Consider the following 25,749-nt stretch of genomic DNA (forward strand, 5'->3'; position numbering starts at 1 on the left):
GACAGAATCTTTGGGTAAAATAAAACCATACTAAAGAAAGACCATATTGTGTAAATACAAAGGCCATTCCAAGTTAGTATATGACATAGTTCTTATATATGTCTACTAATTCCATTAAAATGCATATGCAGTGATGTAGTAATTGACACTGTCATCAAAAATGCATATGAATGATGTAGTAATCGGTACTATTAAAACAGAAAGTGAGACTAGTCAAAGATCAAAGAGAAACTGTTTCAAGCATCATTATTGATGGATTTTGAATTTTAAAATGTAAATACTTTTTTTATTCATTGATGATTTGTTGATTTAAATTTATTTATTTATTTATTTATGTAATTTTTAATTTGATTGAATTTAGAAGATCTCATTGTTCGACGAATGTTTTGACGAAGAAAAGAACAATATCACAATATAAAAATTAATATAGTCTTGTAATCTTATAAATATTGTGCATTGAAAATAACATATTGATCCTATCATACCAAAATTAATAGTCTTGTAATCTTGTTATTTATTTATTTATGTAATTTTATTTTTTTTTATAAAAGAATTGAATGGATTTCATATTGTTTTAAACTATTAGTCAAACTATATTTATTGCAACTAAAATGAAGAATAAAATCATGGAATACAGTTGTATACTAATGTGATCCTAATTTTCAACATCAGCTATTTTAGCATCTATGTAATTGCAAAAATATGATAAAACATCTTATGCCTATAAAAAAACAAAAAAAAAAACTATACACAAAAATATAAAAACAACTCAGCCCAATATTCACTAGATTCATCATCCAAAAAACTAAAATACAACCAATAAAACCAAACCAACTGAGTCTATTTATTACAACAAATTTTAAACACATTCCCATAAATTTACCAATGAGGAAAACATTTGTTACCATGATAGTCAATTCACTTTCTTTTTCTTTTCTGTTTTCAAATTTATAGTCTTTCATCTTCTTCTTCCACATTACCTACTTACCCAAAAAATCACATACCTCTTCATCAGCTCCCTCAATAAAAAGCTCCTTCCTTTACATTTTACCATCAACCCATAAACAAAAAAAACAAAAACCCCTTCCACGAAGGCATAAGGAAAAAAAAATCAAAAACCCAATCTCTTAGATGACAATCCTTGTCTTAACAATTTAGATCGGCACGAAGAACAATTTTTTTTTTTTTTTAACTTTTTGAACAACACTCTGTTACAATGGCAGCCAATCTAGAACTGAGTCTTTTATGTACAGAGATCACCAACGTTGGTGATGAAGACGACGGCATAATTCTTGACGAAACTCCGATCGTTTTCCCTGAAATCTCGATTTCTCAGACGAGTTTTCCATCGGAGAGCGATGAGTTCATCAGAGAGATGATGGAGAAGGAGAAGCAGCTTTTGCCAAGTGATGATTACATCAGCAGACTCAGAAGTGGATACTTGGATTTGGATGTCAGAAGAAGAGAAGCTCTTAATTGGATTTTGAAGGTCTGATCTTTTATTATATCTCTTCCCTTTTTTTTGATTAAATTGATCAGCTTTTATATCATCTGTATGAGTTTGAATTCTGAAAATCACATTCTCTTTGATGTATGATCTGAGACATAAAGAATGCGTTGTGCTTGTTGTGTATATTAGATCAGAGGCTTATGCAGAACAAAGTAGATTTCACTTAATCTTGGAGTTTTAGATCTCTCAAAGCTCAGCTTTTGATGTATTCTCTTGTTTTTATTACAACAGGCTTGTGAGGAACACCAGTTTGGACCAATGTGTATTTGCTTATCTATGAACTACTTGGATCGGTTCTTATCGGTTCATGATTTCCCTGTAAGTTCACATTGATCCATCTAAAAAGATTGAGAATGTGTTAGCTCTTTATCATCTAAAAGTCCCAATTTTGTAGAGTGGCAACACTTGGGCAGTGCAGTTGTTGGCTGTGGCTTGTTTATCCTTGGCAGCCAAAGTTGAAGAAACTGAAGTCCCAATGCTAATAGATCTTCAGGTACTATTCATCTCTCAAATTGTGGAGATGTTCTTTATTGTTTTTTAGTTACACTAATCAATTGCGGTTTTGGTCACATTTGGGAACAGGCTGGACATCCTCAGTTTGTGTTTGAGGCTAAATCAATCCAAAGGATGGAGCTTTTGGTGTTGAACAGATTGGAATGGAGATTGAGAGCGATAACTCCCTTCTCATACATAAGATATTTCTTGAGGAAGATGAGTAAATGTGATCAAGAACCACCCAACACATTGATATCCAGATCATTACAAGTGATAGCCAGCAAAACCAAAGGTGAAAAAAGTTATCTCCTTTTTGTTTTTGTGCTTTTGCTTCTTTTTTTTATGATTTTGGGTGAATGTTTTGGACTAATAATGGTGTGGTTGTGTGAGTGAGCAGGTATTGACTTTTTGGAGTTTAGACCTTCTGAAGTTGCTGCTGCAGTTGCACTTTCTGTTTCTGGAGAACTGTACACAGTACACTTTGACAACTCTTCCTTCTCTCCTCTTTTCTCACTACTTCAAAAGGTAAAAAAGAAACTCCACCAAAAATCTAAATATTCAATATAAAGCAGCAATTGGGTGTTCAGTTTCAAGGAAATGCCAGTTGTGGAGAAGATTGAAATCATTAAAGATGACACATTTATATGTGTGTGTGCACTAACTGATGCATTGCATACACATGTGTAATGATATTTTATAAAAAAAAGTATTAAGTTAAAAAAAAAGAGCAAAAAGAAACTGGTTTATGGGTCTGAATCCTTTGACTTCCACAACTAGTGGAGCGTATAGACCAAAGACCACTGTAAAGTATATCATTCTTTTTTTTTTGTGAAACTAAGTATATCATTCTATAGCTGTGTGTCTTGTGACTCTTTGTCTCTCTCACACATACACTCACTGCACACTCTAGTCACATCTTTTACCAAATATTGTCCCCACAAAACATGTTGTTCTTTTAAACTTTGTTGGTTCTTTTATTGCTTAAACTCTGTTTGCAGGAGAGAGTGAAGAAGATTGGGGAAATGATAGAGAGTGATGAGCCAGGCTTATGTTCACAAACACCCAATGGGGTTCTAGAAGTATCAGCTTGTTGTTTCGGCTCTAAGACTCATGATTCTTCTTCTCCCCATACACATCTTTCCTAAATCTCCCTGTTTTTTTTTCTTAAAATAAATTATCATTATTATTATGTTTGAGGAGAGGTTGAGAAAAGAAAATAATCATATCAAATTTATAAAATAAAAGAAGAAACATTTTAATTTCAATATTTTAATATATCCCCTACATACCAAAAAAAAAAAGGATGATAGTGATATGATTACTTTTTTGGTAGGAAACAGGAAGAGTAAATAACAGAGAATGTTTGTTCCCGCCAAATAAATGTAGCGGGAAAAAAACCGTATCGGTTGCGTTGATAGCTAAAGGTTGACTTTCTTTTATAACACACTTTCAAACGGTGTCGCCTAAGTAAATAAGGCGCGCATGGCACTAATGGGCTGCAAATTGGGCCCACTAATTGAAAATGATATCTTTTGTGCTTTCTAACTTGGTCAACAAAAGTCCAAAATATTTACAAACTAAAAGAAACAAGTCGAAAAAGAAATAACTAAAAGAAATACTTTTCGAAAAATCAAATAAAACTACAAAATGATTGGAGTCCAGGTCCACTAAACCTCTAGGTTCAGCAACTATGTGTAACGGGCCAATCCTATGTTCATTAAAATTAAATAATTCGTGCCTACCAATGTCGTTTGGCATCTCAGCAGCGATTTTTATCGAATATTTTCACCACAGAAGCGTAAAAGCTTTATTCTTCATAAAACAATCGGTCCATTTTTTTTCTTTAAAGTTTAAACTCTGACACTAGGTCTTTATTTTCCATCGAGTATGAAAATATAACTATTAGAAATTTAGGAGCGTAATCATGATGATACACATAAGAAAGAATATTTTTTTAAAAAAAAAATATATAGTTAGAGATATTAAAAAAAAAATAAAGTGAATTAAGATATACTTACTTTATTAATATATTACCAATCGCTAATTTGTATAGATAAAACTTATAATTAAATGATTAATTGCCAAAATATTAGTTATACTGTAATAGTGATCGTAATTGCCAAAATATTAGTTATCACTAGAGATTTTCCCGGGCGTAACTAGAGATTTTAGCCCGGGTTTTTCTCATAATTTTTAATTAATTTTAGATTATTTTATCATTTTTATTTGAGTATATATGTTTATACCTAGACTAACTACACTTATAACTTATTAGACAAAATTTTAAACTTTTTAAGCTGGTAAGCATGTTGAATAATTTTTAAATTAAGTCTTAGTTAAAATACAATTAATATTTCTCTCGTTTATTTTGAGTTTCTATGAAAATATGGTTTAATTTATGTATAATGCAAACTTTTTTTTAATCTTAAAGTAAACCAATATGCATTTTTAAATTTTAACTATTGATTTGAATGCATTTAGCAAAAACCTTATAATCAACATAAACTTGCATCTAAAATAATCCTTAGCAAACCCAAGAAAAGCTTATTTCACTCTAGGTTCATGATTCCCAATTTATCACTGGAACGACCAGTAAAACTACCAAACAAACATCCGGTAAGCATGTTCTATCGCAGATTAAATAGTAAATAAATTACTATGGAACAAAGACAAACAACTGTGATGTGAAATCTTAGCTTGAGGATGATAAACAAAAACATTCAGAAATTCAAGCTCTTAGCTTTATTCTCTATTTTCCGCTGCTACATCTTTTCTTAGAAAGTTATTGTCGATGTAGCAACTAACCACATAACCTTACTAACACTCTTAACACTATTGATAAGAATAACTTTTGCAACCAGAATATAGTTTATTTGGCTAGCAATGCACATAATATTAATATCCCATAATTAAAGACTGTCACATTTAAGTTTGTTCAAATATTCAACAATTACTAAAACGTGGGAAAAAAAACTTCAGCAATATTAATCTGCCAAACTTTATCCGGCTCCAACCTGTATTAAGTAAATGCAAAATTGTCATTTCTGAAACAAATTCATTATTATAGTTTACTTTCTATTTGTCTGTAAGAAGCAACTAAATTAAGTACCATGATTTGTTGGAAGACCTCATAAAAAGAGATTGACACTCGCATAAATGAATGGCTAATTTGTTTATCTCTTATCTTAGTAACGTACACACATACCATCATGCATTCAATCTGTTACGATACCATGATTCTTTGAAGCTTAAAAGTACCAGTTTGAAATCAAACAAACTGTTGTAATATTAGCAGAGTTAAAATTTTCTGACAGAACAAAAGAAAGCCTCAATAAGAGATAATAAAGCTGAGTTCCCGGGAAAAGAGGGGACGGAGGAGAGACCCCTATGGCATGATCACCGAGGTTTACAGTGGACAGAGTTGTAGCTGCAGTATGATCTAGTTGCAACGCAGTCATGTTGATATGCTGGCTAGGTTCTTTTCGAAGAAGCTCCAATACCACGTTTATTCTCTGCATATTTATTTGTTCCTCATGTTATGTTTTCTTTTTTAAATCCAGTATTGCTATCATCAATTGCAGAAGTTAGTGATCTAAAAAACTATATAACACAGGGAATTGAAGCACCTTCCATGGAAACCGAACTTTGGGTCATCTTCTGTGTATTGCTCAGTGTTTTCAGCTCTTGAAAATATGAGACACCCAACCTACTTATTAAGCGGGAGAGTTTTTTAGCGAGAAAGTTCCAATGAGCCACATCTCCGGCAGCCAACTTTTTAGTTCCTCTCCTGCAAAAAAGAAATTCTATCTGGTAACCTATGAAGATATTAAAATATATGTGTTTTAGTATAAGCAATTCAGGGATATGAAAGGACCTATGTTGTGTAGATTATTACAAGTATATATATAAGTATGAGAAGAATGACGAAACTCATGAAAGCAATAAACAAAAAAGAGGATGGCGTCTCTTACCTTTCGTATCCAGGGATAATGAAAAGATTGCAGAGATCAGAGTGTGACAGCTGAAGGAATATGTTATACACATATCAGCACAATTTTGCTTCTTGCAACATATAGCTCATCGGCTTCATACACCATCTTAAATACAACATCTTTTCATGTTACACTTGAAGCTTTTTCACTAACCGGTTTGTTTTCAGATTTCTCAGGTAGAACTGAAGGAGACCAAATCTCAATTCAAGATGATGCTGTGTAGACGACTACTTGGAGTAAAACCATGACCTGAAACATACAAAACACATAACTTGATGGTCGAAGCGCTGCAGGAGCTTTGCGGTGAAAAGCATAGTAATATCAAAGTTAAGACACACCCTTGACTTGAGATCGTAAAGCAACAATTGAAAGCACCAACTAACTTGAAGAAAAACTATTAAAACTATAATAAATAGACATATTGAATGTATAAACCATCAATTTGAACCAAAACTTACATGATTAAAATCACAAAACAAAGATAAGATATAGAGTATGTCTCTTGGAATGAAATAAATGGTGTATAATCTAGAAGATCAGAACCTAATTTCTAAGAGATGAACTCAAAATTCATGATGATCACCACTAATGAAACTCTACAGAAAAAACACATTCCTCTGGCACCAGAAAGTCAAGAATGGATTTGATACCGATACAATCAGTAGAGTAACGGTCAAAGCCACTGCAGCCAGACCAGGTGGATCCACGAAAGATATTTCCTCCTCCAACAACAATCGCAACCTGTTGTAAAAGTATAAGAAGAGTAAGACATCATACATGACCTTGTAATGCCCACGACCCAGACACAACATCCTTCACGTATGTTACACTTGCGAGCTTTAATTTGGCGTTACCAAATAATCAATCACTGATTGCTTATAACTGATAAGCAAATAAGCTTTTAAAATTTTAAAATTTTGTGATTGCAAAATCGATCAAAATCAAAGATCAGTGTGGTTAAGACTGTGCGAGAGCATTGTTGTTGTTAAGAAGGAAGGATTATATGGAACTAACCCGATAGATATAAATTGAGAACACATTTTGTAACTTCTACACAATTATTATTGTACTTAGTGTACTAAACATTTCCTTATAATCATACTTTCTCAATCAACATGTCTAGGAAAGAGCTCAATGCATAATACCTAGCTACTTATAACACATGAATCCATGGTTACAGAGTTACCCAATCGCGATAAGATCAAAAATGTCTCCGAGAATAACCTTGATGCCAAGCCGATTCACTGTTGAAACCTCTCTTGCAACCGACATAATGCCCTAATTAGAGTAGCGAGAAACCGGATGAGACATGTGAAGAAGGAAATAGAAAACAGAAATGATGAAACCTTTGGATCGATATTGAGCTGCTCCACTGACTTTTAAGTCTTTAAGCAAAACCCTTCTCCATTTAAGCGGTGGCTTGGATGTTCCGTCGAAGGAAGGCATTCCAGGAAAAGATGATTGTCCCTTTAATAAACACAACCAGAGTTCCACAGTTCAAGATGAGTTAAGATTCACTTCAACCAATAAAAGTTCGGATTTTGCCATATATATTAATCAAATCTTAAACCCTATAGCCAAAAAGTGTCTTCATTAACCATTTTCAGGAAACCTGGTGGACGTAAAGCTTAGCAACTGAAGATTAACAATACCTCTCGTTCAAGGACTCTGGAGTTGAACCATTATTCAAGGATAAAGACGTAGAGCAGCTGATAAGTACAAAACATGATTGAGCCAACACGCCGGCGGGAGAGAAGAGGTAAACTCCGGTGAAGGTTTTCTAGTTTTTTGTCAAGTGTGAATCAGAGCAGATATCGAACATGAAGTTGGGTGTCGTTACCAGCGTTAGGATCTACGTGGCGGAGGGCTACGCCGTTGGTTGCTCCAGTAATCCACGACGGTGCAACTGAGGAGGATATGATAAATTTTTACAGGATAGATTTATAGATTCAGAATATGAAAAGATTTTCAAAAAGTGTTAGGGTAACGATTAAAACGAAGAAGCTGAAGTGAAAGCATTTTTATGTCAAAAAGTGTTATGTCTATTTGTTTGTGTAATTCGTGGAACTAAAGCTGATTTATCTTTTTATTGGCCTGAATTAATTTGAGGACGAGGATATATTCTCTTTTGAGCATTACGAACTTCTAGTATTATTAGATATTCATAACTACCATCAGCTATTGTATGGTGTATATGATTATTTTTAATAAACCCCTCTTGTGACTACTAATTGTACTTAACCACTTACAATATCATGAACGTATATGTACGTTGTACGTACTATACGCATTCAGATTTCGTAGTGGTCGCACAGTATATAATATACATACACGCAAAATTTGAAATGAAGAACTATTTGGACAGTGGACTAAGTGAAGACAACAAAACAATACAAAACAAACAAGCTTTTATATTTCTTTCATTGGGCTTCGTCATAATGAGTCGTCATAGTCATTCAACTGTCCAAAACAAAATAATTTATTTTATTATTTTTCCTGCAAAAAAAAGTTGCTAAAAGTTAGTTTCTAAACTTTTTTCAACCTTTACTTTTTCCCTTTACGCATAACTAAAGAGAAAATACTTTCCTTTTTGTATATTGAAAAACAAAGTTTGTCTTTCAGTAATTACATAAATAGTACAATAATCATTTGAATTAATTAAGCGACTCTAATTAACTACATTGTAAGAATATAACTGATATTTCTTAGGGTTTGAATGGTAACCAAAGGAATGAAGAGGAACGCTACCTTCCTTAGCGTTCCTCAAAAATGTTATCATTCATGAAGAATATTTTTTCTTCTTCATTCCTTTTCATTCCCTTTTTTGTAGAGAATTATAATGCAAATTTGTTCCTTATTAATTTTGATAAGGAATTCTCATTCCTCATCGTTCCTAAAAATTTATTTCTATTCATTTTTTTTCTATTCATTCCTAATGTTCTTCGATGGTTACCGGTCACACCCTTAGATATGACCTATTGCACGTGAATCATCATCATCAGTTTTCCAAATTAGGGCAAAGTATTTGAAGCTAAGAGGATGGGAATATCATATAATTTAAAGGAAAAAAAAAACCCTAGCCCTAGCTGGTCCTATATTTTTTATTTTACGCAATCAAATCGAGTTTTCTTTTTTTCTTCCCTTTTTATTATAATAGTATTACTCGCTTTGAAACTTAGCTTGAAAGGCTGGTAATAAAACCCTGCTTGTGGGTCACATTCAGATTCCCTAAATGAAGCATAACGACAGTAACTATTCCACAGTAAAAACACTGTGAGAATGATGCATGATGTTGATTATGGTGATGATGATATAACACGCATGTATACACAACACATCCACACACCTTGATGGGTCGTTGTCCGGGTTTCTGCGTATTGACTGAAAGATTCCATGAAGGAGGACCACAGTAAAAGAAAAAAAAATTATGTTTAAAAACATATGCTTATTTATCTGATCAAAACATCTTACATCAATAATTCAACTTAGCTCACAAGAAAAGCCCAAAATTTTGCACACAAACAAAAAATATCTGCGGTTCACTACTTTCTATGAACATTTATTACATATCCAGACTCCAACGTATGGCACAAACATTTCTCATTACTGCAGTAGCCGAGTAAACATTTTTCACCTCTCAATAAAATTTGTAATCGTATATGTGTTATATGTCTCCATCATTAAACTGCTTTGTGAAGCAATGGAAAAGGTAGCAAACTAAGAAGTTGTAGCAATATCTAAATTAAAACAAATGATTTCTATTCAGATTCCATATTAATTGAAACTATAAATGCAACATTATTGCAGTCTTTAGTTTGGTCCTTAAGAGGAAGGGGTCCACAAAAACACTAGAACCGAGAAAAAAGTCCCTAACTAAGAGATATTTTGGTTTGGTCCCTGTACTGTTCACGGACCCCACTGAAATGTAACGACCCGCGATTGATTCGTTTTTAATTTAATTTTTTTTTTAAATCGGATAAAAAAAAAAGTTTAAGGACCAATTATTAAGGACTAGACAATAATGATGCTCTAAGCTAAACTGATAATTAGGCAGTTCTCATGTCGCCCAATATAAACAATAGAGAAGGACAAAAAACGGAGAAACACATTTAGTTAGGTTTCTGAAGTAGTCAAAGCTAGCTAATATCGCGTGGTTATTCAACAAACGTTAATAGCTCGTTATACCCAAACATGTACGTACTGATCAAACTCGATCAAGTACACTAACTAATTGAGCTACACGCGTTTGAAATTTGCGAAAACAAAACTTTGGACCCAACAGAAAATAAAAGAGAGAGGACCACAAAGTCATCTTCACACTTTGGAGTGTGCAGCCTTAGTTTGGACAAGAAGGCGTAGAGATTGCCTTATCAAGCAAAAACATCTCTCTCAAGTCTCTTCATTTGTGCGTAGATTTGCCTCTCTCTTTCTCTAGAGAGATGTAGAGGTTGAGACATGAAAGGCTAAATATGGAAGTGGCCGTGAGATGGGGACTCGAATCTTATCTCCCTCTTCTTTCCTTTTCCATTCATTTTGGTTCCCTCTTTCCCTCCCCATATTTCATTGCGTCATCACCAAAACCCTAGTTTCATATTCATTTGAATTCAAATTTTTCTTTGTTTGCTGGTATCATCAGGATTTGAATAAAATTACTAGGCTTAATCACTTCTAAATTTTTTGCAATTTACCGTTATTACTAATAAAAAAAAGTGTATTGCTCGATTAAATTGAATGTAAACATAAATTAACTAATTAATAGGATAGAAGATCGAATGCATAAAAAAAACAAATTAAGTGAAATAAGCGAATGAACTAATGTCTTAATTAAGAAAAATAAACAAAAATGCATGACTACAAGTGAAAGTCTAACTAGGGATTTGGAAGAATAACATAATTAGTATGTTACATGTATGTGTGCCCATATGTTTTTATCTCTTCTCCTTCATGCTTCCAAAGAGCCCACATGTCTCCTTCCCCAGTTTTCCAAAGAACATTGCTATATATATATACACAGGTATACATGCATATAATGTAAACAATTAGAAAGACATAAAAAGGACGATGAAGCTTTGGATGCATCGACATGTTTTGATTATTTCTTTTTTTTTTTATTATTATTATTTTTTTATTCAAGTGAAAGAGTTTAATTAATTCCCAGGAATCAGAATACAGTTGCAGCAGCTAGCAGATGTAACTTGACCTTTTTCATTTCCAAGGGGGAACAAATAAATGTCTTAACATCTAAATATATACACACTGATTGGTGAATATGGAATCCACGCTATATCTAAGCCATTACACAATATTTTAGGTAGAAATCTCCATCCCAAGGAAATTCCGACCGATCCACATTCGAGTCCTACACTCATTTGACAATTAAATGAGAAGTACGTATACAAACACATACTTATAATAATAAAAAAATATTATAAGGTGTGTGTGCAAAAAAAAAAATGATCAACAAAATATCTTAGTTCTTAAACACCAAGAACTTAAGAAACAACATCATCACTTAATCAAAATTTTAAAATGTGTATGTTTAAGTAATGGTCTAGCACAAATAATAACATTCCCACTCAAACACCAATGACTTAAGAAACAATTAGGAACAATGTCCCAATGCTAAGGAAAAACACACAAAAACAATAATCATATGCTAACAAATACATATGTATATAATGCATACATTAATCATGTAATATTCATTGAGAAAGACACGATAGATCTAAAACACTGACACATGTGATGTTAATTACTAAAATCCGCACTAGTCACTAATTATAGCTATAGACAACTCAAGAATTTCCTCAGAGACTTTAGAAGTTGATAATGAGAAACGTAATTAAACAGAAATAGCGTCATCAAGAACATCATCACCAAGAAAAACGAAAATGGGTACATAAATCAAACAATAAAATAAAAACCCTCTTAAATTCCTCAAGTGATTGATTAGCTAAATTAAAAACCCTAACAGTGATCAAGAAAATCAAGATTCATGGTTGGTCTTGTTCATGGTGAAACGAAGAAGGCTGTGGAGGATGAGGAAGAGTTGGATTCTGATGCTGGTGAAGTGGTGGAGACGACGACTTACCAAGAGTGTGTTTGTTGTTATGTAACCAAACCTTAAGGACTTGCCTCGGAACACCAGTCTCTTGACAAAATCTCTGGATCACTTCATCATCTTGTCTCTGAATTCTCCAACCAATACTCTCAGCTAAAGCTAACATCCTCTCCTTCTGCTCCGGCGTGAACTTAGTCCTAAACCTCTTCCTAATCCCACTTCCTCCTCCTCCTGCCTCCGCAGAAGAAGTCTCCATACGATCTTCTGATCTCTCTCTTTGTGGTGGAGGAGGAAGAGCTAGCTGAAGCGGAGGAGCCTGTGACGGCGGTGGTCGATAACTCACCGGAGCTGGAAGACGGTAGAATCCCGGCGGTGGAGGAGGAGGAGGAGGCTGATGCGGTGGCCCGTGGTGGTGGAAGTAAGGTAATTCCTTGCGGTGGAAGTTACGGTGACAGCCACACGCGGCGCATTTTAGGGCGTCGATGGTGCCTTCGATTCCAGCTGGCATAAACTCACCACAGCCATCCACCGCGTGTCCTCCTATGTTCACCGCTTGGTTCTTGAGACACTCACGGAACCTAAACCTGCTTCCTCCTCCTCCACCGGAGGAACCACCGTGTACCACCATGAACCCTCCACCGCCTGTTGAGGTTGTTCCGGCCGTGTCAGGACTTTCGGTGGATGTTTTGAGGACGCCAGACGGTGGAGGAAGAGGAGGAGAGTCGTAAACGGCGTCGTCTTCTTCTTCTTCTTCTTCCTCGTGATGATTCATTTCTTCTTCTTCTTCGTTGTTGTTGTTGTCTTCAAAGTCCATTGAAGCAAACGAAAACTACGTCGTTTTCTTGTTGAGAGAGAGAGAGAGGAAGTTTCAAGAAGGAGAAGAAATAAAAGAGAGTGTGGACAACATCAAAGGTTTTATCTCTTCTCTCTTTTATCTCATCGCTTTGGAATTGAGATTTGAGAAAGTGTTTATATATATATTTTTTTTTGCTATATTACATTCTTCGTTATTGGAAATCGGAATCTTATAAATCTGACCTCAACCACACTTTGTAACGCTCTCTTCTACCTTTACATTTTTTTTTTTAATCTCTAATTTAAATTTAAATTTTAATATAGTTTTTTTTTTGGTAAAATTTTTAATATAGTTGAGAAACAAATTACCCTGTTTCTTTGTCAACTAAGCAGTAGAAGTGTAGAACCAATGTACTTATCACTATTTTATTACTTTTATCTCAATTAATTTGGTCGGACCACTCTAAGAAACACAAATTTTGATTTTAGTTTGCATTTAGTTGTTTCATTTTTTAAAATAAAATGACACATACGAACTTAATCAATACTAAGACTTGTATATATAGATAGGTTAAAGTTCACAATTATAATTTTGTGAGATTTTGATTGAGGAAACAAAATTGGAAAATATGAATTTACTGACTTATGGTTTGTGTTTTCTGATTTACATCTATGTATGGTCTTAGCTGTTTTTAACTTCTTATGTTTTACAACTAGGAGTTAACCCGCGCTACGCGCGAGACTATTTTGATTTTCAAATGTTAACTATATAGTTTTTTTTTACATTGTATTACGAAGAACAACAAAATTCTGAATTGTATGTTTGTGTGAATATATATTTCTTTAGGAAAAAAACTGAAAACTATACATTTTTCAGATAGATGTTTAATATAGTTTTTCATTTCTTATATCGTATATTTTTGCTTATTATTTAGTTTTTCTTATATTGTATGACATCTCTCTCAATTTTTTTTAAAAGTTTTTGTCACAAAAATAACATTGAATAAGTAAAATGACCAAAACAGCCACTTTTTATTTTGAAAATTTTAATTTTAATTTTTTTAAAATTTGAAATCCTATCCTCAAAACCCCATCCTTAACTCTAAACTTTAAATCTAGATTAGTTAATCCTACGGTATAAAAGTATTTTTACTCTTTAATAAAACTTCTTTTGGTCATTTTTCTTATTAAGGCTATTTTGTGACAAAAACTTAAACTGACTATCTTAAAGAATTTCTCTGTATTGTATATTTATTTATTCTAATTTTTTTGTTTTTATATCAAATGGTAAAATTACAATAGATATTTAATGTAATATTTCAATGTCTTATATTGTATATTTGCTTATTATTTATTTAACTATACATTTTCCATTTAACTATACATTTTTGAGATAGATGTATAATTTTTTTTTATATTGTATATTTACTTACTATTTATCTTTTATTATTTTGTATATTTACTTTTTCTAAATTTCTTGCTTTTATATCAATGATAATATTATGATATATATTTAAAGTAATATTTTTATTTTTTATATACTATATTTACTAATTATTTATTTTTTCTTATATTTTTACTTATTATAATATGTAACATTTCTATCTCTTATATTGCATATTTACTTACTATTTATTTCTTCATATATTGTATATATATTTACTTATAAAAGTATTTGTAAATAATAAAAATGTAAGAAAATACATTTTCAGATAGATGTTTGATGTTAGTTTTTATTTCTTATATTGTATATTTACTTATTATTTATTTTTTCTTATATTGTATATTTACTTTTTTTATTCTAATGTTATGATAGATGCTTAATGTAATATTTTTATTTCTTATACTTAATTATTGTTGTGAAAATAAATATAATTAATTATTATTTATTTTACTATATATTTTTCAGATTGATTTTTAATTTAGTTTTTTTCAGTTATAATATTGTATATTTACTTATTGTGTATTTTTTCCTTATATTGTATATTTATTAATTCTAACATCACGATAGATGTTTAATATAATATTTCTATTTGTTAAATTGTATCTTTACTTATTATTCATTTTACTAAACATTTTTTTAGAGAGATGTTTAATTTAGTTTTTTAATTTCTTAATTGTATTTTACCTATTGTTTATTTTTTTATTGTATATTTATTTATTTAAATTTTCTTCCTTTTATACCAAATCATAGTATTATGATAGAGGTTTAATGTGATATTTATATTTCTTATATTGTACGTTTCTCTTACATATATTGTATGTTTGTTTTACTTGTATTGTATATTTACTTATAAAATATTTGGAATAATAAAAATGTAAAATTATACATTTTTCAGATAGATGTTTAATGTAGTGTTTCTATTTCTTATATTGTATATTTACTTATCTAATTGTTTTTCTTTTATATCAAATTGTAATATTACGATATATCACTACAAGAAAACAGCGATATTCTGACGGACATTCCGACGGAAAATGAAATCCTCGGAATATACCGAGGAATTTCCGAGGAAATTCCGAGGAAACACAAAATTGGGTTTCCTCGGAATTTCCTCGGAATATACCGACGGAATTCCGAGGAAACTACAGTCCGTCGGAATATTCCGAGGAAATTCCGAGGAAAACTGTGTTCCTCGGAAAAAACCGATGAATTCCGAGGAAATATTATAGCCGTTGGAGAGCCGTTGGGGGATTTTACAAAATTCCGAGGAAATTCCGACGAACTAGTTTTGTCCGTCGGAATTCCGTCGGAATTTCCTCGGTATGTCGGCAGGATTTAAACTATAAATACAAGCACTCCTCTTCCTCTTCATTCACTTCATATCTTCATCCTCCCTCTTACTCTATTTACACACGAATTTGATTCATAAAAAATATGTCTTCTTCAAATTATTTTCGTTCTTGGATCGATCGACCTCATTTGGATCCGAACACGAGATTGCTTACGGAAGAATACCAACGAGGTATAACTGAATTCATGGGGTTAGTTCACCGACAACCGGAAGCAAAAACAGGTATGTTAAGATGTCCTTGCTCTAATTGTAAAAATAGAAAGGTTATTAAAGAGTGGGATGTTTGGACTCATCTATATTTGAGTGGGTTTACACGAAGTTACAAAATTTGGTATCATCATGGGGAAACTGATTATGAACATGGTAGTACTAGTGAACCTCAGCCAGCGGTTAGATTAGAAGAACCAATTAGAACGGATGTAGATTATGGTGTAGGTACTGAGCAGATGGTAAATGATCATTTTAGAGGGGAAGATTTACCCAATGCAGAAGCTAGGAGATTTTATGATATGTTGGATGCTGGAAAGCAACCATTGTACGAAGGTTGCAGAGATGGTCATTCAGCTTTATCATCTGCTACAAGATTGATGGGCATTAAAACAGATTATAATTTGGCTGAAGACTGTGTGGATGCGATTGCTGATTTTGTAAAAGGTATTCTACCCGAGGATAATGTAGCTCCTGGTTCATACTACGAGGTTCAGAAACTCGTAGCTGGTCTTGGTTTATCGTATCAGGTAATAGATGTATGCAGCGACAACTGCATGATTTATTGGAGGGTGGATGAACAGCGGGTTACATGCAAATTTTGTGGAAAGCCTCGTTATAAAGATACGAGTGGAAGAGTTCCAGTGCCATATAAAAGGATGTGGTATTTACCTTTGACGGAAAGGTTGCAGAGGTTGTATCTGTCTGAACGCACAGCGCAACCAATGAGATGGCATGCGGAGCACTCAACAGATGGTGAGATCAGACATCCTTCAGATGCAAAAGCGTGGAAGCATTTCCAATCAAAGTATCCCGACTTTGCGTATGAGAGAAGAAATGTCTACCTTGGATTATGTACTGATGGTTTCAGTCCGTTTGGCAAGAGTGGAAGACAGTATTCTCTATGGCCCGTCATTCTTACACCATACAACCTCCCCCCAAACTTGTGCTTGCGACGAGAGTTTTTGTTTCTCTCGATTCTCGTTCCCGGACCAGAGCATCCTAAGAGATCACTTGATGTGTTTCTTCAGCCACTAATATATGAGTTGCAACAACTATGGGCTCAAGGTGCTGAAACATACGATGTTTCGTGTAAAGAAAACTTTCAAATGCGGGCAGTACTAATGTGGACAATAAGTGATTTTCCAGCATATGGTATGTTGTCTGGATGGACAACGCATGGAAGGCTATCATGTCCATATTGTCAAGATAACACTGATGCTTTCCAACTAAAGCACGGAAGGAAAACGTGTTGGTTTGACTGTCACAGGAGATTCCTACCACCTGATCATCCATATCGTAGGAGTAGGAATTTGTTTACGAAGAACAAGAGGGTGTTTGACAGTCCACCTCCGGAAATTTGTGGGAAAGATTTGAAGATACAACTAAGAGATTTTGGTGCAGAAAGGACGCCAGAAGTCGGTGGACATGAGCGTTTTCCGGTAGATGCTGTTGGAGAACTACATAACTGGCACAAAAAAAGTATTTTCTGGGATCTGCCATACTGGGAGGATCATCTGCTAAGGCATAATTTAGATGTCATGCATATTGAGAAGAACTTTTTTGACAATCTCATGAACACGATCCTTAATGTTCAAGGTAAAACAAAGGATAATTTGAAGTCAAGACTGGATTTAGTCGATATATGTGCTCGTTCAGAACTTCATGTTGATGAGAATGGTAGGGCTCCTTTTCCCATATACCGACTTGATGCAGCGGGAAAAGATGCGTTCTTTGATTGGATTTCAAACGATGTGGAATTTCCAGACGGTTACGCATCAAATTTGCGTAACTGTATCGACAGAAAGGAAGGAAAGTTTACTGGCTTGAAAAGCCACGATTGCCATGTAATGATGCAGCGCCTCCTTCCGTTCGCCTTCAAGGAAATATTACCACGAAATGTTCATGAAGCAATTGCAGGGATAAGTGGTTTCTTCCGCGATTTATGCACGAGATCAGTGACTCTTGAAGGTATTGAAAATTTGAAGACTAACATAGCCGTGATTCAGTGCAACCTTGAGAAGATATTTCCTCCCTCATTTTTTGATGTTATGGAGCATCTTGTTATTCACCTGGCAAGAGAATTGGAACTTGGTGGTCCTGTGCAGTATAGATGGATGTATCTGTATGAGCGGTATATGTTCCATTTGAAGAAGATGGTGAAAAATTTAAGTAGGGTGGAAGGTTCTATAGTCGCACAGATGATCAATGAAGAAACTTCAAACTTTGCCGAGTACTACTTTCCAGCAGAAGTTCAGACCAAAAACAGAAGACCTGCTCGGCATGATGATAGAGGCGAACGGGCAACATATCATGTTACGGTTCCAGACATTTTCACAGACGTTGGACGACTTAGCGGAAAACCAAAGGACCGTCGACTTACTGAGCAGGAGCGCAGTCATTTGCAAACATATTTGCTCACCAACTGCGAAGACGTTCTTCAATATGAGAGGTAAATAAATGAGCTTACAAATTTTTATTTTAACAAGTTGAAATTTAAATCTTAATTAATTACATTATTGTCATCATATACAGGATTTTCATGGCAGAAAAGCGGTTCGAGTATAGATACGCCACAGAGGACGAACTAGAAGAAATGAAGCAGAGAGAATTTACTGGATGGATGTTTACTTATGTGAGTGCTTTAAACAAATTAAAATATATTTTATCACATATTTATACTAATTCACATTTATTGATATAATATATATATATGTGCTATTAATAGGTGTCTGCTGGTTTGGCCAGAGGTGAAACATTTGACGATTGGATACGTGAGATGGTCGTTGGACCAAACTTTGTTGTGAAGTCATATCCGAGATTTTGTACTCGAGGATATGCATTCACAACTCAGAAGAGGAGACGTTCGAGTACGACTTATGATGCTGGCGTTTGTTCTGCATCAGGAGATGATGTATACTACGGACACATACATGAGATTTTGGAAATCAAGTATTTGGGCATGGTTGGATTGCGCTGTACTGTTTTCTATTGTGATTGGCACGACAACACCCCAGATCGAGGTGTGAGAACAGATGCATTTGGTGTTACATCAGTAAATTCGAGGCGAAAGCTGCAATATTATGATCCTTTCATTCTTGCTTCCCAGGCCGATCAGGTAATTAAATGTTAATTATTCAGAATGATTCATCATCATGTGTATTAATTTATAATTTTTCTAAATGTTACAGGTTTGTTATATCAAGTACCCCCGGGTAAGGAACAGAGATGATCCATGGGTTACTGTTACAAGACTCAACCCGAGAGGCCGAGTTCAGGGAAGTTCTGAGCTGGAAGACCCACTACAACCAAGCACATCCGGCAACTGTAGTGCAGCAGAAGATTTAGCTGGAGTTGGCCTTGTAGTCGATTTAACCGACTTTGGAGAGGAAGCCGTCGTTCACGTAGAGGATGAACCAGTGATTGGAGAGTTTCACCAAGATCCAGATTCAGATTCATCTGGTGATGATGACTCGGAAACAGACTACCATTGAACTTATTTTTTTTTTTTTTAAGAAATACCGAGGAAATTCCGAGGAACACTTGATATAACCTCTTTCCTCGGATAATAGTTATTTGGTTTATCTAGCAAGGCAAAGCTGAATACGAATTAAAAGCTACACAAAACACAACCAAATAAAACAAAGAAACCATGTAAAAGAAATACGAACTCATAATTAAGAAACCTAAAAAAAAACTCAGTTCAAAATTAACAGAAAATAAGACCATAAAACGTTAGAATAGAAAAGAAAATAAAATAGCCGGTGATAGCTCCTACTCCTCGTCTCCTGCTCCAGATGTTCCTGCATCGTTGGGTCTCTTGGACCTCTTTCTTACCCTGTGTGTACCACTCGAACCCGAACCAGAGCTGGATGGAGAGTTGTCCCGATGAACTACATCATCCTTTTGGCAACGACACGGCCTGATACGTGAAATGGCAGCCCAGATCTTGTGTAGCATGTCGTTGTTTGTCTTTATGCTCTGATCTCTCCAATGTTGTTGCTGGCGCGAAGTGGCGTTCGGTGGAAGCTCTTGCAGCTTGTACTGGCTGGAGTCTGATGGGAGTAGCTGATGGGGTTGTGAATCATCTGGAATGGCTTGTGCAGCCTCATCTTGTCCTTCTTCATCAACCACGCCCTTGCCTTTGGTCTGATATTTTGGCGTGAAGAAGGATGGCTTGTCTACTAGTGCGGTAGCAGGGGGTAGGAACTCAACTGCAGCCTCTGAAAGTAGAGCAGTCAGGCCGATCTGAGGCAGGTGGCAGTAGAGTGTTTTCTTCGCTCGGTCCTGGAATACGTAGACGTAAGGACCATCCCGATCGATCCTCGAGTGGGGACCAGCTATGAACTCCTTACTTACTAGAGAAATGACATCCAGGTAGTTCCAAGCAATGTTGTTCGATCTGTCCAGTGCTACCTGCTGGTTCTCACAGTCTACACCCACATGTCTAAGGATCCGAGTAATCACTGCACCAAATCCACATGCATTGCTCTTGGATTTGGTTACTTTCCCCTTGTATCCTGCTAAGTTTGCGGCCAGCACCGCTCCCATGTTGAAGGCAGTAGCAGGTGGGAATGTAGAGTTTCCAAATGCCGGTAGCAAATGCCTCACACCTTGGTACAGGAGGCACAACTCCCATTGCGTGACTGATGCGGCTGTGGTTGTCCCGTATAGCAATGAGCCAATGAGGCGTGTCGCATATCTCAGTACTGGGCTCCGGATAAGTGACTCCTTTGCCTGAGAAGATCTATAAACCCCTGTGCCAATCGTTTCCCAGAAGTTCAACAGCTCTGAAGTCCAATAAAGACCATATGTCCTCTCCCCCGCACTCAATCCAAATAGTCCGCAGAGGTCTGTGAAAGATACCTCATAGTATACTTTCTGCACTACGAATGCCAGAAAACCTTCCTGATGGCTATCATCGGGACGGGTGACGTATGCGGATGCTATGAACTGGCGTACCAACTCCGGATAAGTGGGTTCCTTGAGGTTGCATAGTTGGCCTAGACCCATGTTCTGGAACAGTCCTTCAATGTCTGCTTTGATTCCCAATATTGTCATCGTCTCAGGACATGCTAGTTGTGTAGCCGGAACGGCTACCTTCTTCATGTTGTTGTAGTGGGTGGTATCAGACTTATCCCACTTCTTTGGCCTTTGCTTCTCCAGCTGTGACGAACCCTCTTCTTGTGTGTTTTTCTTTGCTGATGTTTTCGTGCGCTTCATTCTCTACAAAATAGAATCATTGCTCTCAACATGGTTATAATCAATTAAGAACTCAAAGCAACATGAAAATGAAAAGCGAAATCGAGTTGTGATAAAAAAAAACGAAATTGAAAAAAATTCTCTATCCCTAAATCATCTCAAATCATGTTCCAAACTCGTTGATCACAGACAATTGTGTTCTATTCCATGTTTAAACATCTGTTTCATGCATATTTGATCAAGGAATCAACACGGAAATAAGAAATTCACAAAACCCAAAAAATTGCTCAAGAACACGATTTCAGAATGTGGAGATTCGCGGAGTATACCTGTCTTAGGGTGAAGACGAGTGTAGGAATCAGGTAGAGCTCGAAAAATCAAGTGGAATAGAGCCCAAAATTGTTCAAATCGGATGATTATAGAGAGAGAAAGGGGGGGGCGAATTATAGGGGAAATCGGAGGGGATGAGAGTTCTAAGGTTTAGATCCAAAAAAGGTCGGGTTTTGCCTTATAATTCTGTTTTCCGAACACGCATCGATCGATGCGTTTTTTTTCTATAACGCATCGATCGATCACATTCTTACGGCCCGGGCCATCTTGGTAATCGATCGATGCGTTTTTGTTCTATAACGCATCGATCGATGCGTTTTTAAAAAAACATACAAGATTTTCCGAGGAAATTCCGAGGAACAATTCAGATTGTCGATCGATCGATGGGATACTCTCATCGATCGATCACAATCTTACGGCCCGGTCCATCCTAGTAATCGATCGATGCGTTTTTGTTCTATAACGCATCGATCGATGCATTTTTAAAAAAACATACAAGATTTTCCGAGGAAATTCCGAGGAACAATTCAGATTGTCGATAGATCGATGGGTTACTCTCATCGATCGATCACAATCTTACGGCCCGGTCCATCCTAGTAATCGATCGATGCGTTTTTGTTCTATAACGCATCGATCGATGCATTTTTAAAAAACATACAAGATTTTCCGAGGAAATTCCGAGGAACAATTCAGATTGTCGATAGATCGATGGGATACTCTCATCGATCGATCACAATCTTACGGCCCGGTCCATCCTAGTAATCGATCGATGCGTTTTTGTTCTATAACGCATCGATCGATGCATTTTTAAAAAAACATACAAGATTTTCCGAGGAAATTCCGAGGAACAATTCAGATTGTCGATAGATCGATGGGATACTCTCATCGATCGATCACAATCTTACGGCCCGGGCCATCTTAGTAATCGATCGATTTGTTTTTGTTCAAAAACGCATCGATCGATGCGTTTTTTTTAAAAAAATTACGTTTTGAAACCCCAAACACTAGTTCGTCGGAATTTCCTCGGAATATTCCGAGGAAATTTCGAGGAAGAAGAGGGTTTCCTCGGAGTTCCCTCGGAATAATCCGAGGAAATTCCGAGGAAATAGGGTTTTTAAACCGAAAACAACGTTTTGCCGTTTGAATAACACCTATATAACCCTTATTAAGTGTCTTACGTTCATTATGAAGTCAAAAATTTGTTCCTTACCGTATAATTAACACTTTTCCGATTGTATGAACGAAATCTCGCAACATAAGAGAAACACTTATACCTTTTAATGAACGGTAAAGGGAATACTTTCAATTAGTTTTGAAATTTGTTATTTCATGGTTTATGCTCATGTATACAAAGAATCCTCAATGGTATGCATTACAATTGTATAAGAAATGAAATACGGCAAAAAAAATTGATGTTTTGAAACCCCAAACACTAGTTCCTCGGTATTTCCTCGGAATATTCCGAGGAAATTCCGACGGATATTTTACTATCTGTCGGAATTTCCTCGGAATATTTTCATTTTACCGGGCAAATATTTCGCGAAAATTGAAATTAGAATTCCGACGGAATTCCGACGGATAATGTCCGTCGGACCCTAGGTTTTATAACCACGAGCCCCTTCTTCTTCCCCATTTCTCTCTTCTTCCTCTGCGCGACTCCTCTCTTTCTCTCCGGCGATTTCCCCCTGAAATCCGACGATATCTCCGGCGATCTCCCTCTTCTCTTACACAAATCATGTAAGGACCCTATCCCACTCTCTTAGGTTCTATTTGTTAGGTTTTTGTGTAGTTTTGATAGATTTTTGTTAGGGTGATTGGTTAGGATTGTGATTTGGTTGTATAATAGGTTTAGAATTGTGATTTGGTTGAATAATTTGTTTTGTTGAATTGATTTAGAATTTTTTTATAATTTTTTTATTTTTTGTATTTATAAAATCGATTTTTGTATATAAAATCGATTTTTGTATTTTACAAAATGATTTTTCTATATAAATTCGATTTTTTGGATTTTACAAAAAAAACATTCTATATAAATTCGATTTTTTGGATTTTACAAAACATTTTAAATATCTATAAAACTTTTTTTGTGATTAAATACTATTATTTGGGATTTAAAAATATTTTTCATATATATATATTATTAAAACTATTTTTTGTAATTATTAAACAATTTTTATTTATTAAAACTATTTTTTGTTTATTAGAACTATTTTTATATATTTATTAAAAAAATTTAATATATATAAATCTTTTTCTGTGATTAAATTATTTGGGATTTTTTTTTAATAAAAAAAATTAATTTATATATTTCTGTATTTATTAAATATATTTTTTTAATTTACAGGTCTCATGATGATCAGACCCGGCCTCGACAGCGTCGTGGTCGTGGTGGTACGGGGAGCCAGTCTCGGGATTCCAGCCATTTTCAGGATTCCCCTTCGCCCCACAGCTCCAACCATACATCTCCCTCTGCTGCACCCGCTCATGCTCCTCTCGCTCCCGCTGCTGCATCCGCTCCTGTTCCTCCGGGTCCTCCGGGAGTGATGAGGGTTGCGGAGTTGGTTCAACAGCCCGGTCGTGACCATCTTCCGTATCTCACTCCGTATCCACATGGACGGGGTCAAACATGGTAATTAAACATTTTTTTTTCTTTAAATTTGGATTCATTATTAACCGTTTGTTCTTTTAATAAGGTTCAACCGATCCGGGAACGGGATCAGCGCATGGATCAACCGTATGATGTACTCGGCCCTCGACAGTGGACATCCGACTTTCACTCACTTCCCAACCGACAAGCAGGTTCTGTGGTTTCGTCAGTTTGCGGTAAGTATTCTAATTTTTTACTTATATTTTTAATCTTTAATATAAATTTTCTACTAATTGTGTTTTTTTTCAGCAAGAGTTCAACTGGAATTCCGATGAGACGCTCTTTATCTATCACCACTTCGTCCATAAAGTAATGGACAACTATGGGAAGCAGATCCACGAGTGGAAGAAGAAGTGGGAAATCAATAAGGTTCGATTTAATTTATTAAACAATTTTTTAATTTATTAAACTATTTTTTAATTTATTAAACTTTTTCTTTTTTTTTTAATTAAAAGGTCCCAAAGTCGATGAACGACACGGTCTGGAAGGAGTTGTGTGCGCATTGGGATAAGGAGGAGACGAAAGAAACTTCTTCCACCAACTCCACCAACCGCAGGAGCGACCGTAAAGGGAAGGGCATCTACAAGCATAACTTGGGTGCTCAATCTATTGCCACTCTCGGAGATCGCATGGTAAGTTCAACCGCTTTTTCTTCAATTATTTGAGTTTCAGAATTTAAATTTATTGTGCATTTCTTCTAATTTCTAATGTTTCTTTAATTTTATGTTTTTTTTCAAGGCGGAAGAAAATGATGGCGAGCCGGTCGATGATCTCGCCCTAATGAGGAGGGCATATACCAACAAGAAGACCGGCCAGATTGATGACGGTCTTGTGAGGGACGTGGTCGACCTGGTCCAAACTCAGGCGGTAGACGAAGTGTATCAGCTTCAAACCGAGGATGACGCTTCGACGGCTTCGACCAACTTGTCCCGGTTTCGAATCAACGAAATCGTTGAATCCGTAAGTTCTTTTTTTTTAAAGTTCCATTCATTTATTTCTTGGTTTAAATTTCTAAATTTGGCTTTTTTCTATTCAGTCGGTTCCAAAGAAGAAGGGACGTTTCTTTGGTTTGGGTCGTCGCACCCGGTCGGTTCCTCCTTCTTCTGCACCACCGCCCTTTGTTGATCCAGAAGTACTTACGGCTCAGTTGAAGGACAAAGATGATCGAATATCTTTGTTGGAGACCCAGATGGCGGCTCAACAGGCGGGCTATGAGGCACATAGGAGGCTGAACCAGCAAATGATTGAGATGATGTACCCGAACGAGGTGTTCCCGGACGTGCCAGACCCGTAGTTTTTTTTCCCCAATCTCGGAATGTTTTATTTTTATTTGTGAAACTTTGAATATTAATTAATATGATTTCAATTTTACTTTTAATTTCATATTTTCGAATTTAAATTTCAGAAATTTTATTTTTTCAAAAAAATTAATATTTTTTACATTCCGAGGAAATTAATTATATTTTTCACTAGATCGATCGATGCGTTTTTGAACAAAAACGCATCGATCGATCCGTTTTTTTTAAAAAATATAGCGAGGGACATTTCCCTCGGAATTTTCCGAGGGACAACTCCCTCGGAAAATTCCGAGGAACGGATCCCTCGGAATATACCGAGGGAACAGTTCCTCGGAATAAACCGAGGAAAAAGTCCGTCGGTATACTCCTATCGATCGATGTATATATGTCCAAACACGCATCGATCGATGAACTTCC

At 35.3% G+C, this 25,749-nt stretch overlaps 2 protein-coding genes across 2 annotated transcripts; one reads left to right on the plus strand and one right to left on the minus strand.

Annotated features, from left to right (window-relative positions):
* Positions 1 to 882: 882 nt before the first annotated feature.
* On the plus strand, positions 883 to 3,270 carry LOC106417667 (cyclin-D4-1-like). Its single transcript, XM_013858447.3, has 6 exons — positions 883 to 1,489; positions 1,742 to 1,828; positions 1,905 to 2,003; positions 2,093 to 2,297; positions 2,403 to 2,530; positions 3,004 to 3,270. The coding sequence occupies exons 1-6, from the start codon at positions 1,217 to 1,219 to the stop codon at positions 3,148 to 3,150; spliced, it is 939 nt and encodes a 312-aa protein (XP_013713901.1). The 5' UTR covers positions 883 to 1,216; the 3' UTR covers positions 3,151 to 3,270.
* An 8,550-nt stretch (positions 3,271 to 11,820) lies between these two features.
* LOC106416496 (zinc-finger homeodomain protein 1-like) lies at positions 11,821 to 13,035 on the minus strand. Its single transcript, XM_013857390.3, has one exon. It carries the CDS (start codon positions 12,870 to 12,872, stop codon positions 11,991 to 11,993), a length of 882 nt encoding a protein of 293 aa, XP_013712844.2. The 5' UTR covers positions 12,873 to 13,035; the 3' UTR covers positions 11,821 to 11,990.
* Between the last annotated feature and the right edge of the window lie 12,714 nt (positions 13,036 to 25,749).

Source organism: Brassica napus, chromosome C3 (genome assembly GCF_020379485.1).
Source record: "Brassica napus cultivar Da-Ae chromosome C3, Da-Ae, whole genome shotgun sequence".
In the NCBI taxonomy this organism is placed as follows: domain Eukaryota; kingdom Viridiplantae; phylum Streptophyta; class Magnoliopsida; order Brassicales; family Brassicaceae; genus Brassica; species Brassica napus.